General features: G+C 39.9%; 1 protein-coding gene across 17 annotated transcripts in view; it reads left to right on the top strand.

The window, feature by feature from the left end:
- The window catches only part of PUM1 (pumilio RNA binding family member 1), a 142,093-nt gene that overhangs the window by 107,435 nt on the left and 18,326 nt on the right, over positions 1-16,332 (top strand). For 11 of the 17 annotated variants that reach the window (XM_030942147.1, XM_030942146.1, XM_010353577.2 and 8 more), the window contains 4 exons: positions 507-743; positions 11,631-11,898; positions 13,536-13,665; positions 15,651-15,785. In XM_030942147.1, the coding sequence (XP_030798007.1) occupies positions 507-743; positions 11,631-11,898; positions 13,536-13,665; positions 15,651-15,785 (770 nt within the window). The remainder of the gene's footprint in view (positions 1-506; positions 744-11,630; positions 11,899-13,535; positions 13,666-15,650; positions 15,786-16,332) is intronic. The other 6 variants (XM_030942148.1, XM_010353600.2, XM_030942142.1 and 3 more) reach the window with 3 other exon arrangements.

The raw sequence follows: 16,332 nt of genomic DNA, 5'->3' as shown, positions 1-16,332 counted from the left end.
CTAAATAGAAGGGCATGTGTGAAAGAAATTATCTTAATTGGAATTGAGGGCAGCATTGACTCTTGATTGAACCCACTGAGAAAACAGGCTTTCAATATATAAGTCTTGTGTAGTGGGGCAGTACCCCATTTACAAATCTTTTTTCTGTATCCCATTTTTCTACTTGAACCTTTTCAATTGATGAAAGACATTCTTCTAGTCCATTTTCTTCCACCTTTTCCATAGCTCATGTGGCCGTCAGAGCTTTTTAACCCTCCCTTATCCTATAATATACAACACCCCATAGGAAGGTAAATTTGGCATACGTTTGATGGTCATGTTAACCTGAGCCATGTCCTCTTTATTACTTATCTGCCCCTAGTACTGCTACATTAACAGTTAGGCTGTCTCTGCTGACAAATTTGCGGTGGTAAGGAGTCTGGATCAAAGTGTTAGGAACAGGTCACTGGGCTTGTTCTTCGAAGAACAGGCCTGTTCTTATCTGCATTGTTTTAATTCCATTTTAGTTGCAAACTCCAACACTGGCAGTGGCTCCCGCCGTGACTCCCTGACTGGCAGCAGTGACCTTTATAAGAGGACATCGAGCAGCTTGACCCCCATTGGACACAGTTTTTATAACGGCCTTAGCTTTTCCTCCTCTCCTGGACCCGTGGGCATGCCTCTCCCTAGTCAGGGACCAGGACATTCACAGACACCACCTCCTTCCCTCTCTTCACATGGATCCTCTTCAAGCTTAAACCTGGGTAAGAACCATTACTCTAACACCACCTTGAACTCTAGAACTCTCTTGCCACTGATGACATTACAAGAACTTTGCATAAGCAAAGGACAGTCCCTTTATACTAGAAGTGTCCTGGGTGTTCTGTGCCTTCCGTAAATACCTCGTTATTCAGGCTGTACCTATAGATAGTGTAGCAGTTTTGGCTTTGCTATAGTTGGGTACATTCCCTGTATATTCAGTTAGCTTTAGTATGAACATTATATTCTTTGGCTACCTGTGAGAGTATTTCCATGTAAACAATACAAACACAGGTTCATTTCAGTGAAGCTAGGAAACGCAGAGACAGAATTTAATCACCTAGTATCACCACCTGCAATACCACCACAATTAATATTTTGCCTTATTTCTTTTCAAAGTTTCCCCTCTGCTATATGTACATATAATATCTTGCTTTTTCACAAAAAGCATTTGATTTTTAAAATTTTGCCATATTTTAAAATATTTGTAGATATAAACTCTCAAATTATATAGTATGCTAATGAGGAAATGTATATTTCCCTGTTAAATATTTAGGTTGTTTTAATGCATGGGATTTTAAAATATTACCATCTAGAGTCTAGAAAATAGGGAAAGAGAAAGAGGATCCCAAGCAGCAGGCTGTAAGAATGAAAAGAAAATTATATTACCTTTTTTTTTTTTTTTTTGGTGGCAAATCTCTAAATCTTTCAGGACATGGGAGATATTTTCTTATCTCAAACATGGTGCATACTTCTCTCCTACAGTTACGTATTAAGTTTGAAGTACTGGTTGATTTGCTAGATGGGGAAAATTGAGTCATAGATGTAGAGTCACCATATAATGTATCATGCTAACCATAACACTTTTATGAGTGGAAGGGGGTGCTATGAATAATTACTTGGTGATGATAGGCCTAAATCAGGACTGTCGTGGGCAAATCAGCATGTGTGGCCACTTTACCAAGAAGATTCTGTTTTTAACCAGCGAGATTAAAAGTGGCTTCATGGACTCAGAAGTGAGAACTGACTAAAAACAAACAGGATACCTTCGTTTGGATAGGCAGACTAGAAAGTGATTTATAGGATTCAAGAGAAGTCTGAAGTGGGTAGCGTAATAGACTTATTATTCTAGACCTAAGAGTGACAGCTTTGAGTTTGAAAGAGGCGAGTTTCAAGTCAAAACTATGTTTATATATACACATTGGCATGTGTGTGCGTATCCTGAAGTTTTATACAGTAATAACTGTAGTTGTAGAACTCATTTTCTCAGGTTATATATGAACATCACTTTATAAAAGTTACTGTGACATTCCTGATTAGTAGGGCCATAATAAGTAGACAGGGGGATGGGGTACATTCCCCAACAGTGTTTCCTAGTGACACAATGCCTGGCTTTAAAGACTGGGGGTTAATGCAAAATCTGGAGAGGGGTGTCAAACTCCCAGTTTGATATGTGGCTAGAAGGAAGGAACCAGTGTTAATTGACCTGGCATTTACCTGCTGGTGTTAATGGTTTTGGGTCCTGTACATACAACCCTGGAAGGTATAGGTATTATTTCGTGTCTGAGGACTTAAATATCTTGCCTAGCCTAGATCATCTTGGATTTGAACAGATTTAGAATCAAGCATATTTGACTCCAAAGCATGCAGTTTCAGTGTATATCCTGTCACATGATATACTCAGGGTATCTTGAACCAGTCCATTATCAAATCCAGAAATATATATCTTAATTTCTTGGTTTTAAAACAGGTGAACTATGTCATCCCATACTACGTACTAAACAACCTGAACCTGCTAAAATTTTTTTCATAAAGAACCAGATAGTAAATGCTTTAGGTTTTATAGGCCAGATGGTGTCTGTAGTGAATATTCTACTCTGCTGTTGAAGTGTGAAAGCAACCACAGACAAAATGTAAATGAGTGAATATGTAGCTATCTTCTAATAAAACTTTATTTATAAAAATAAATGGGCCGGGCACGGTGGCTCACATCTGTAAGCCCAGCACTTTGGGAGGCCGAGGTAGGCAGATCACTTGAGGTCAGGAGTTCAAGACCAGCCTGGCCAACATAGTGAAACCCCACGTCTGCCAAAAAATACAAAAATTAGCCAGGCATGGTGGCACGTGCCTGTAGTCCTATGTACTTGGGAGGCTGAGGTGGGAGAATTGCTTGAATCTGGGAGACAGGCTGCAGTGAGCTGAGATCATGCCACTGCACTCCAACCTGAGCAACAGAGTAAGATCCTGTTTCAAAATAAGTTAAGATAAAATAAAATAAAAAGCTGTGGTTCCTTGGTGCATGGAAATGGAGCCAGAAGTGTTACTTTCATGCATAATACCTTTCCTCTTTCTAAAGTATCAGCAATTTAATGTAATACTACCTCTTAATTCATGTTTTCCCTTTGAAGAAGGAAATAACTATTAGTGTGAGTTATTTCTTGTCAGATGACTTGTTGCCTGCCTAGTTTTATGTTTAACATAACTTCTCCTTGGAAACATTCACCTTGTTTATGCAGTTTCTTCCTGTACATTTGCATTAGACTTGTGTTGTGTGTAGTACATGTTTCATATATGCCATTCCTGAGGAACTCTTTGTCTCAATTAGTACAGCTTTGCCTCAGCTCAGTCTGTTTCCTTCAGAAAATAGAGGTGTGCTACTTGGTTTCTAACGATCTCCGTAAAGAGGCCTTAAAGACATTTTAGTATAAGAAACTTAACATTTCTTTCTGGCCCACACCTAATATAGCTTCTGTGGTTAATACTACTTCACTGCTGCCACCAGCCATCAGCAGTGATGAGCAGCCACACTAAGCATTTTATATTCATTGTGTTGAATACTCAAAAGAACTCTTCACTCCTTAAAACTCAGCATGTCTTAGTGAATGTTGCTTGAGGATACCAACCACAAAGCTAGTGTTTGAATGCGCATATCAGCCTGTATCTCTTGTGGGTCTTTTCCCCATCTTGTCATTTTTACACTTTGTCCCAGTAGGCAGATATGTGTTAGTATCGTCTAACAAAATCAGTGACCTGTTTAGTAATTTTTCCTATTATTTATTTAAAAATCACTTAGTGAGTGGTGTGGTTTTTCATTACTGATTGTCTATAGTTCAGACTAAAAACAAACCTTTTTGAGTTCTATTCCCCACCCCCGTTTTTATTGTTTGAGACAGGGTCTTGCTCCGTTGCCCAGACTGGAATGCAGTGGTGCTATCATAGCCCACTGTAACCTTAAACTCTTGGGCTCAAAAGATCTTTCCACCCCAGCTTTCCAAGTAGCTGGTACTATAAGCACACACCACCACACCTGGCTAATTAAAATAATGTTTTTTTGGTAGAAACCAAGTCTTACTATGTTGGTCAGGGTGTCTTGAACTCTGGGCCTCCAGTGATCCTCTTGCCTTGGCCTCTGAAAGCACTAGGATTACAGGTGTGAGCTACTGTTCCTGGCTCCTTTTTTTCTTTGTTTTATTTTATTTATTTTTTTGAGATGAGTTTCACTCTGTGGCCCAGGTTGGAATGCAGTGGCATGATCTTGGCTTACTCCAACTTCTGCCTCCCGGTTCAAGAAATTCTCTTGCCTCAGTCTCCTGTGTAACTGGGATTACAAGCACGTGCCACCATGCCCAGCTAATTTTTTATTTTTAGTAGAGATGAGGTTTAACCATGTTGGCCAGGCTGGTCTCTTTTTTTCATTTTTAAAATGTTGTCTTTTAAAATGCAGTAGTTTTTTTATTTTGAAGGGGTCCGATTTATCTTGTTTTTGAAATAGTATTGAAGAAATCTTTGCCTAACTCAAACTCTTGGGGGAATATTTTCTCATGTTTTGCTCCAAAAAAATTTATTGTTTTATCTCTTAAATATAAGTCTGATCCATTTTGAGTTAATTTTGGGTGTCAGGTCAGGGTTCAGCTTTTTGCACATGCGTTTCTAGTTGTCCTAGCACCGTTTTCCTTCATAATTTTGGTGTACAGCTCTTGCACTGTTTCTGTTAAATTTATTCCTAATTGCATATATTTTTGATGCTATTACAAATAGAATTGTGTTCTGGTTTTATCTTTCGATCGACTATTGCTTGCTTATAGAAATACATTTGGTTTTTGTATGTTGATCTTATATACTGCAGCCTCGCTGTAGTCATTTATTATTAGTTCTAATGGTTTTTGGGTGGAATCTGTAGGATTTTCTACGTATAAGATCATATCATCTAAGAATAAAAGCCATTTTCCAATCTGGATGACTTTTCTTTTTCTTGTCTGATTGCACTGTGTAGAACCTCCAGTACAGGTTGAGAATCCCAAATCAAAATTCTGAAATGCTGCAAAACCCAAAAGTTTTTGGAGTGTCAACAAAGTTTTTGTTGCAAGTCAACAAAGCTCAAAGGAAATGCTCTAGAATTTTTGATTCTCATATTAGGATGCTCAGCTGGTAAATATAATGCAAGTATTCCAAAATCTGAAAGACTTTAAAGTCTGAAACACTTCTGGTCCCAAGTATTTTGGATAAAGGGTACTCGACCTGGACAGTGTTAAATGGAAGAAGTAAGAGCACACATCCTTCCCTTGTTCCTGATCTTGGCAGGGGCTGGGGGTAAAGCATTTGTCTTTTACCATTAAGCATAATCTAATACATTAAGCATAATCTAAAACAGTTGGTTTTTAGTAGATGCCCTTTATTAGGTTGGGAAAGTTTCCTTCTAGCCTAAGTTTGTAGTGAGTTTTTGTTGTGAATGGGTTTTAGTTTTTGTCAAGTGTGTTTTCTGCCCCCCCCCCCCCCCCCCCTTTTTTTCGAGATAGAGTCTTGCTCTGTCGCCCAGGCTGGAGTGCAGTGGTGCAATCTTGGCTTGCTGCAACCCCCACCTCCCGGGTTCATGCCATTCTCCTGCCTCAGCGTCCCAGGTAGCTGGGACTACAGGCGCCTGTCACCATGCCCGGCTAATTTTTTGTGTTTTTAGTAGAGACGGGGTTTCACCGTGTTAGCTAGGATGGTCTCGATCTCTTGACCTCTTGATCTGCCCGCTTTGGCCTCCCAAAGTGCTGGGATTACAGGTGTGCGCCACCTTGCCTGGCTGTTTTTTCTGTATTTGACGATCTTGTGGCTTTTGTGTTGTATTCTGTGAATGTGGTATGTTACATTAATTGATTTTCAGATGTTAATCCAACCCTGCATTCCAGATATACATCTTAACTGATGATCATGTGACTTTTATCCTGTATTCTGTGAATGTGGTATGTTACATTAATTGATTTTCAGATATTAATCCAACCCTGCATTCCATATATACCTCTTACTTTGGTCATGTTCGATTCGGTGTGTTTGTATTTTTGTTGAGAATTTTTGAATCTGTATTGATGAAGGATGTGTGTTTTTCTTTCTCGTGAGGTATTTGTTGCGGCTTGGTGTCAGGGTGATATTGACCTCATAGCATGAACTTCGAAGTGTAGCATCCCCCTCTATTTTCTAGAAGAGTTTGTGGAGTATCTGCATTATTTCTTTAGACATTTGATAAACTTGACCAGGTAAGGCAATCTTAGCCTGGACATTTACTTGTAGTAAGATTTTTACTTACCCCATTTCTTTACCTCTTACAGGTCTTATAGATTTCAGATTTTTATTTTTTCTTGAGTCAGTTTTGTTAATTTGTGACTCTTTAGGAATTTGTCCATTTCATATAAACTGTCAAATTTGTTAGCATAAAATGCACTATTTTAATAAGTGAAATCTCTCTCAATCTTCCTCTCCCATCTCCCCCATACATGCATATGTACCCATGAATGTGTACATATAAAATATGTTGTGACCCTGAACAAGACAGATGTTGCAATTATTTATTTTGTTTGACCTAATTATGTGTTGCATGTCTCAGTTTAACAGTATTGTTTTTGTAATTATTAATCATAGTAAATATGAATTTTCTTAACTAGATCTGTAACTCTGATTTGTGGTTTGTATGTGCTTTACATAGAAAACCTTAAACTCTCACTTAAAACGGAAACATCTGACTCTAGTAAATTCTGCTTCCCATCTCAAAGAGAAAAAAGTAAGGGATGTGGATATGAGTGTCCCCAAAGACTGACTGTAGTGGTTTCACGCCCTGCCTACCCATAGATCTCCTTATCCTACTCCACCCTTTCTCACCCCTCATTTCTTAGAATGCTTCTCCATGCTTATAGTTTTCTGCACAATCCCCAGGCTGTATCATTTAGAAACTCTTAAACATCAAGAGGTAGCAGGTAGTTTTTTGTTGACAACACCAGGCTTTTCATTTGCCTGGGAAGAAATTGTTATGGTTGTTCATTACTTCAGAAATGAAATATATAATAGTAAAAATGAGCTCAAAAGTTCATAAGCTGTCCAGGGCAAAAGAATGAAAGCATTTATAACTGAAATTTAGTTCTAAACTAAAAAGCATTTAGTTTTATTATCATGATAGGAATTATCATCCTCTTAAAATGTATTCTTTCTGTTCTTTATCTTCAGGGTTTTATGTGCCTTTTAGTTTTTTAGGAAAAGCACAGCTCAAACGCAAAATACCTTTCTCTGTCCTTGCTTGAACTGAAGGAGAGGTTTCTAAGTTACTGGTCAGTAACCAGTCGTCATGTATGTGTTTAGGTATTTCCCCATTCTGAATTAAAATGATTATTTTGTGATTTCTCACTTGGTTCTCTGAAGGAGACTTATCAGCTGTAAAACTAACTGTGACAATTAACGTATTTTGGACTCCTTATTAATCATGCACTGAGATGATCAGTCTTCATGGTTATTTAATTTAGGGCTACCTTGGTGTTGTGTTGGAGAATGAATTGGAGAGAACTTATTTTTAAACCACATTTTGATGAACATTGTTGCTTCTGGTTGTATTAAACACAGAACTAGATATTGGGGACCTTGGGAATTTTTCTTTAAAAGTGGGAAGGCAGGGCTTTGCCCATTAGGCATCTATTAGATCTGTGAGTACAAAAAGCAAGTAAATGAGAACATTCCACGTAGCAAGGGCATGACATACTACATGGCTGCTGGCAGAAATCCCTTATATGCAATTATGCAAAATAACTGAAGCGCTTATTAATTTAAATAAAACATTTAAGCCCTTACTGTCTGTGGAAAGTTGTCATAGGACACAGAGCTATGAAATCCACCACTGTCCCTTTGAGGCTGGAGTGCAGTGGCCGGATCTCAGCTCACTGCAAGCTCCGCCTCCCGGGTTTACACCATTCTCCTGACTCAGCCTCCCAAGTAGCTGGGACTACAGGTGCCCGCCACCTCGCCCGGCTAGTTGTTTGTATTTTTTAGTAGAGACGGGGTTTCACCGTGTTAGCCAGGATGGTCTTGATCTCCTGACCTCGTGATCCGCCCGTCTTGGCCTCCCAAAGTGCTGGGATTACAGGCTTGAGCCACCGCGCCCAGCCGAGAAATGTTTCTTTTAAAACAGTTGCAAATTTAAACACTTCCACAGTGTTGCCCCGAAACCCCCAGAGCTATAGTGGTTTGGGTGCAAGTACATGTTGGTATTCAGACTATTGTGAATCAGCACATTTATGCACATTCGCCATCTAAATGAGATTCAGTCAACAAATATTTACCAATGGTCAAATATTTACTATTTGTCACACATTTTTTTCAAAAACAAGATAATTACAATTTAGAGCAAAAATTTAAGCATTGGCTTGATGTTGAAAGAAGTACTACTTGGCTCAAACAAAATATGTCTGTGAACTGTTAGTTTGCCATTTATAATTTAGTACCTGGGAAAATTTCTCTTCAGAGATGTCTGTATTTCTTAGTAATAAAAACTGTGTGTATGTGTGTGTGCATGAGTGTCCTTGTAGTATATACTTGTCTGACATCTAAGGAGGTAAGAGGCAAAAATCAAAACCTCACAGTAAATGTATTAACCATTTTTGTACGCATATTAACTGTTATTCAGTCTAGTCCTTTGTGTGGATTAGTCATTATGTTTTTGCCCAAAATAACAGAACATCCAACAGAGTGGCTTAAACAGTAAGTGCATTTATTGGCTTATATAACTGGAAGTATAGTGGTAGGGCAGTGTTCAGGGTTGGTTTGTCTCATCATTAAACATCATTACCAAGGACCTGGCTCCTTTATAATTTACCTTCCATTTTGGTCAGTGACCAGCTTCTTAAAATCCCTTTAAATTGTTTTCAAAACATTGTGTGTTCGCCCCATCCCTTCTTCTTTGGCATGTTGCTGTTGCCACACTTTCCCCATACCTGCCAACCTACCCTGTTACCACCTCTTTGCCCATTTCTCCCCAGCCTCAGACAGGTGAGACAGAATTGTTTCTGAAATGGAATAAAGAACAGTCTCTTGGCTGGGTGCTGTGGCTTATGCCTGTAATCCCAGCACTTTGGGAAGCTGAGATGGGCAGATCTCTTGAGGTCAGGAGTTCAGGATCTGTCTGGCCAACACAGTGAAACCCCATCTCTACTAAAAATACAAAAATTAGCTGGGTGTGGTGGCGCACACCTGTAGTCCCAGCTACTTGGAAGGCTGAGGTGGGAGAATTGCTTCAACCTGGGAGGTAGAGATTGCAGTGAGCTGAGATTGCACCGTTGCACTCTAGCCTGGGCGAAAGAGCAAGACTCTGTCTCAAAAATAAATAAATAAATAAATAAATAAATAAATAAGTAAGTAAGTAAGTAAAAGAACAGTCTTATGACTGCTGTTTTCTTTTCATATTAATCTCCTTACTTTCCTTTAAAAAAAAAATCACTTTTCATTTGAATTCAGAAATACTGTGGAATTTGACAAGAACGTTCTGTAGAACAAGAACACTTGATGAAACTGAGTCCGAAAATGAATTTCAGACCCCAAAAGGACCCTGACCCTGGAGTCAAGAGCCCTGTTCTGAATTCTGGCCATGACACTTTTGGGTTTTATATCTTTGGATGAACATTTCATCTCTCTGGGCTTAATTTTCTGTTACATAAATGGGAGTTACAAACTCCTTTTCCAAAATGCCAGTGAGAATTCCAAAGAAAGTGTATGTGAAAAACCTTCTAACATAGAATTGGGCTTAGGACAAATCCTCAGTAAATATTTTACAGATTTCAACACTGAGCCATTTTCTTTTGGTGGTTTCATCACGTTGATTGAGACCCAGACTTTTGAAGCTGGGCCCTGGGATTCTGTGAATTCCAGCCTGGGTATCTTTTTGTGGCTACCATTAAACCTCAAACCAGATATTTATTAAAACTTGTGAAGAGCTGAGAAGTAGTTAATGTTGGATGACTTTTCTTGTGGATTTTTAATTGTTATTCATCTAAACTTTCTGTGGTTTATGTAATATGTCTTACCTACTTTGGCCTTTTTGTTTAAAAGGAGGTGGGGGAAACAACCCCAGAAAGGCTTGACATCTTTTTTCTATTGCAATCAAAATTTTAAAAAAGATAATAATAAAATAAGAACTGTTTTTTTTTTTTTTTTTTTTTTAAAAAGACGGAGTCTTGCTCTGTCGCCCAGGCTGGAGTGCAGTGGCACGATCTCAGCTCACTGCAAGCTCTGCCTCCCAGGTTCACCTTTCTCCTGCCTCAGCCTCCCAAGTAGCTGGGATTACAGGCGCCCCCCCCCCCCAACCACGCGCAGCTAATTATTATTTTTTGTATTTTTTAGTAGAGGCGGAGTTTCACCATGTTAGCCAGGGTGGTCTTGATCTCCCGACCTCATGATCCACCCGCCTCGGCCTCCCAAAGTGCTGGGATTACAGGTGTGAGCCACCATGCACGGCCTGTTATTTAAAAATACTCATAATTTATTATGCTGCTGTACTTGTTTTTTTGGAGACAAGATCTTGCTCTGTTTTCCAGACTGGAATGGAGTGGTGCGATCATGGCTTTCTGCAGCCTCGACCTGCTGGGCTCAGGTGATCTTCCTATCTCAACATCCCAAGTAGTTAGGACTACAGGTGTGCATCACCACACCCAGCCAATTTTTTATTTATTTATATTTTTTTAGAGATGGGGTCTCTCTCTGTTGTCCAGGCTGGTCTGAAACTCTTAGGCTCAAGCCATCCTCCTGCCTCGACCTCCCAAAGTGTTGGGGTTATGGACATCAGCCACTGCACCTGGCCTGTTATATGTTTTGATATGCCTTTTGGTCATATGTTTATCTGTCTAGAGATTCGCAATTATTCCCTTGTCACCCGTCAAAACAGCATTATCAATGGCATGAAGGTTGTTGAAACTACGGTCATTTCAGGCTGTGTCACAATAGAAATTGTTAAGAGCTGTCCATTTGTGATGAAAACTCGAAAATTTTTCATTTTTAAGGTATCTGCTATCTTCTACTCATTATGTCTCATTCATGGCCTGGAATGTCTTAGTGATTTTCACACTTCTATTTAGTGGCAAAATCATTCCTTTAAAGAAAGCTTTTTCACGGGGTGCTCTGTATAAAACAGACCAATCTGGATGCCTGATTTTTTAGAGTGGGTTTCAGATGGAAATGGGGGTTATTCAAGAATGAAAGGCATCTCCACAGATCTCAGAATGGAAAACCACTCAAGTCTGAGTGTGTTTTGCATTTTCTGAGTTTTTATTGGTGGTACTCAGGTGCTGGGTTCACCTGGTAGGCATATTTCGTCCTCATTTCATTACTAGGGGCCATGCTAGCTGTTGCTCCAGTCTTACTAGCAGTCTACGATCAACGGTAAAAGCATTCCCATCTCAATCTTTGTGCGGAAGTTTCCTTCCAGGTTGTTGAGTTGACCTACGAAAGCCATGACGCTAATAGAATTGTCTTAACACAAAAACAACATCATTGAAGAAATCAGAAATGGTGCAGGCTTTTCGGGTGTGGGAATGCTTTTTCCTCTCTTGAGTGAAGTTTCTTAAGAATGGTCTTAAGTTCTCCTGCTCTGTAACCAACAGGAGGACTCACGAACGGCAGTGGAAGATACATCTCTGCTGCTCCAGGCGCTGAAGCCAAGTACCGCAGTGCAAGCAGCGCCTCCAGCCTCTTCAGCCCGAGCAGCACTCTTTTCTCTTCCTCTCGTTTGCGATATGGAATGTCTGATGTCATGCCTTCTGGCAGGAGCAGGCTTTTGGAAGATTTTCGAAACAACCGGTACCCCAATTTGCAACTGCGGGAGATTGCTGGACATATAATGGAATTTTCCCAAGACCAGCATGGGTCCAGGTGCGTACTTGACTTTGGCACTTGAAGGTAACCAAGATTTTAATGCCTTAACTGTCTAGGCTCAGATGGGTATCTACTGAAATAAAATGCCATATAGTGATTTTTTAAAAAGCGTGCCTCTTAGTTTGCATCACATTATTTCATAGGGATTTAAGAAACAAACATGAGGCCGGGCGCGGTGGCTCAAGCCTGTAATCCCAGCACTTTGGGAGGCCGAGACGGGCGGATCACGAGGTCAGGAGATCGAAACCATCCTGGCTAACACGGTGAAACCCCGTCTCTACTAAAAATACAAAAAACTAGCCGGGCGAGGTGGCGGCGCCTGTAGTCCCAGCTACTCGGGAGGCTGAGGCAGGAGAATGGCGTGAACCCGGGAGGCGGAGCTTGCAGTGAGCTGAGATCTGGCCACTGCGCTCCAGTCTGGGTGACAGAGCGAGACTCCGTCTCAAAAAAAAAAAAAAAAAAGAAACAAACATGAAAACAAAGACATACATATACTTTGGCTGCTTTAAACATTATGAAGAATCTTTTGCTCTCGAAGAGATGCTATTCAAATACAAGTTTGATCTAGGGTGCTTAGGAGTAAGACGGCTCTACCACCTTCCTTTGTTGTTCCACTCTGTAGAAGTGACAGTCTACGTAGAGATGAGAGAAGAAACTATTATAGAAGACAGATTTTGGTTTGGGTTACCCCTTCCTGTTGGGCTGCTGCAGTGGGCTTCACGGAAAGCGAATCTGGTCCGGGGGTAGAGCATCATTATGGTGACAACACCGTCCTTCCTTCCCATTTCTGTTTCTGTTTCTTTCTTTTGACTGTGTCCAGTAAAACAATTCCTACAGAAGCTACCTCCTTAAGTTCTGCTAGCTTGCTACTGGGCCCAAATTTCTCATATTTGAATTCTATAGGCTGGATTGAGAGGCAACATGATTTTCCTGATACTGGTCATCTGGACTAAAAAAAGGCAGACTGCTATTACTTTGGAAGATAATGAATACTGTTTTGTTTTTGTTTTTGTTTTATTTTGTTTTGTTTTGTTTTTTGAGACAGAGTGTCTCTCTGTCGCCTAGGTTGGAGTGCAGTGGCGCAATCTCGGCTCACTGCAAGCTCCGCCTCCCGGGTTCACGCCATTCTCCTGCCTCAGCCTCCCGAGTAGCTAGCTGATGGATGCTGTTTTATATGCAAATAAGTTAAAGAATATAGTAAGGACAGTAAGCTTTGAGTTCTTTGATGTGAGGCTGGTTTCTAAAGGAAAAAGTCAAGTAGGGTACATGTTGTGTTATGTCTCCCTCCACCCCTCCTCTCTTTCTGCACCCCTGCCCCCCCACCCCCTTTTCATCTCCTCCCACCTTGCACATAAATAAGATTCAGTAGACATGCCCTACTGGAATGAAATATACCAACATTTATAAGTAATTTTCAAAGCTCAATTAAGTTAAGGCCTTCCTCTATTTAAAAATTATTCAGGGGAGTTCAGGTGATTCATTCAAATAAAGTTTGGTTTATTGTGTGTATGTGTGTGCACACATGCTCACTCACACGCATTTCAGAACGGATGCAGTCTACAAACTGAGGTACTCTGACGTATCTCCAGGTCTTCCTTCAGTGCTGTGATTGCCCTTTTTACTTTGTACTTCAGATTCATTCAGCTGAAACTGGAGCGTGCCACACCAGCTGAGCGCCAGCTTGTCTTCAATGAAATCCTCCAGGCTGCTTACCAACTCATGGTAGATGTATTTGGAAATTACGTCATTCAGAAGTTCTTTGAAGTAAGCCTTTGTTCTTTCTATCCTTTGACTTCAGAGAATCTGCAGAGCATTTTGATTTTCATTAGCCTTTTTAAGAATAGCAGTCCCAGTCTTCAGAATGAAGGGTGTGTGGCCTTTTTGAAGAGCTTTTTAGTGTTTTTCCAATTCATTAGAAGCAGTCTGTTTATTCTGTATGGTTTAAATACCCAAGCAGATAATGCCAGTCTATTTTGGAAATGTGTTTCGAAAACTGGTGTCCCCATTTAGAACCCAGCACATTATTTCAGATTGTTACAATGGTTTCACAAAACATATCACTTAAAGAGGAAATAATCCCTTTAAAGTAGTTTTAGCAGGATCACAATAAAATATGGCCAAAAACAAATTTTTCTAAGGTTCTTAAGAGAATTGTCTTTGGACACCAACTCCAGTATGTTTCATTATCAGCTAGGGTCACAAGAATTGTTCAGTGCTGCTGCTTGGCTGATCGTTTGGCCTTCATTTCTTGTTTTACTTCTGTTAATTTGAATAATGTTCACTTTTTTTTATCATTGTCTTTGGAAAGAATGAGATTGTTAGGTTAATGTCTTTTTCCTCTAATAAAGCAAAATTTCAGAGAGGCAGGGATTTTTTTGCTTACCGTTGTAGTCCTTATTATCTGGTATTGGCAACCCTAAGTTATAGATGCAGAATGCCACAAAACTTCGACATGAGGAGGAGTCTGGTATGGGGAGGAAAATGCTGGAATTCTGCACATTACTTACCACAAAACAAATTTGTAAATGTCTTAACATCTCATTCAGTTTGATTTGTATGAAGATGAAAAAATGACATACTCAAATGTTACCTTCCCAAGTTTTTTCATTAAGACTTATGTTTTTTCACCCTGAATTCTTCAACTTTAGACTAAGAAATCAATCTAAACATGATTTGTATTTTTGATTTTAGAATGACTTTGCACTGCCATTTTGTCACATATATAAAAATACTGAGCTCTCTAGTTCTGGTGGCTGATGTACCTTGGGGTAACAAAATATACAATGGATTATAGCCATATGATTTGGACCAAGCTTGAGAACTTCTCTGGATCTTAGTTCCCTTTGGGAGAATGAGGAGGTTGGATGGGCTGATAATTCATAACGTCTCCTCCAATCTCATGATTATGTGATTCAAATGAAAATAAAAAGCCAAGGATGGAAAATCATTCTAAGTAGAATTTTAACATTGTGTAGTCTTACTTCTTGGTTGTGCTAATTTTCCCCTCCCAATTCTGTTACCTTGTGTAAATAGGAGAAAAAAAAAAAATCAGTTCTCTTAATGATGTAGAATGCTACTTCAAAACAGTGTGTCCGTGTGTGCTTTGGCAGTAAGAGAATATGGATTCTTTTTTTTTTTTTTTTTTGGACACACAGTCTCACTCTATTGGGCAGGCTGGAGTGTGGTAGTGCTTTCTCAGCTCACTGTAATGTAACCTCTGCCTCCTGGGTTCAGGTGATTCTCCTGCCTCAGCCTCCCGAGTAGCTGCGGTTACAGGAGCGTGCCACCATGCCCGGCCAATTTTTGTGTTTTTAGTAGAGGCGGGGTTTTGCCATGTTGACCAGGCTGGTCTCGAACTCCTGACCTCAGGTGATCCACCCTCCTTGGCCTCCCAAAATGCTGGGTTTACAGGTGTGAGCCACTGCACCTGGCCGGATTCATTTAATATAGTATGTTTTAATGACAGTTTTGAGGAATTATGTGTTTGCTTAGCAGATATTAATAGTGAAACTACTATTGTTGGGTATCTGAGAAACTTTTTAACATTAAAAAGGGTTATTCATAATTAGAGGCTGAGAACTACTGGCTTGAAGAAACAATGGCTCTTTAAATAAAAGGTTTAGTTAATCACAGGTATCAGGGCTAAAAGAGGTTATGCCAATGGTTGATGCAGAATAATGAATGCTTTGCTTTCTCTGGTTTATTTCCTTCTACTTAAGTAATGGTGTTCACCCACACATTATGTCTAGTTTGGCAGTCTTGAACAGAAGCTGGCTTTGGCAGAACGGATTCGTGGCCATGTCCTGTCATTGGCACTACAGATGTATGGCTGCCGTGTTATCCAGAAAGCTCTTGAGTTTATTCCTTCAGACCAGCAGGTAATTGTAAGTTTCCCCTTTAACTTTTCTCTTGGTGTTTGATGTGTCTCCATGGTACATGTAGTGAACCCTGTAATTCTGTCAATTTTCAGTTTTCTTTTATGGTTTTGCATTGTTGCTTATGGCTGCCTTTTTGTGCATGGCAAGCATGAACTGTGCAAATAATTTAAATTTATTGTAGATCAAGTATCTTGTATTAAAACCTGTGGTATCCAATACTCTTCCATTGGCTAGAACTTAGCCTTTAATAGGTTCAATTTTACAGGTGGTTTTTTTCTTTTTTCCTCCATGAGTTAAAGCAGGTAAAATACTAATAAGCCATCATTTTCTCCAACAAGTCAAACTTTCATCCAACCCCCCTTCCTTATTATTTTACTCCTTCTCTCCTGTTCTTTCATCCCACCAACATCTATTGAGCAAGGGCCTGCCCAGCATGGTGTTTAGCCTGGTACATTGACCTGAAGCCTACTCTGTGCCAGACTTCATCAGCACAGAGATGACTAACAGCTGATCCCTGTCCGCAGAGTGCAGTCTGGTGGGGAAGAGCCATGGT

The sequence above is a fragment of the Rhinopithecus roxellana genome, chromosome 12 (genome assembly GCF_007565055.1).
Source record: "Rhinopithecus roxellana isolate Shanxi Qingling chromosome 12, ASM756505v1, whole genome shotgun sequence".
Taxonomy (NCBI): domain Eukaryota; kingdom Metazoa; phylum Chordata; class Mammalia; order Primates; family Cercopithecidae; genus Rhinopithecus; species Rhinopithecus roxellana.
This window is presented reverse-complemented; position numbering and strand designations above follow the sequence as displayed.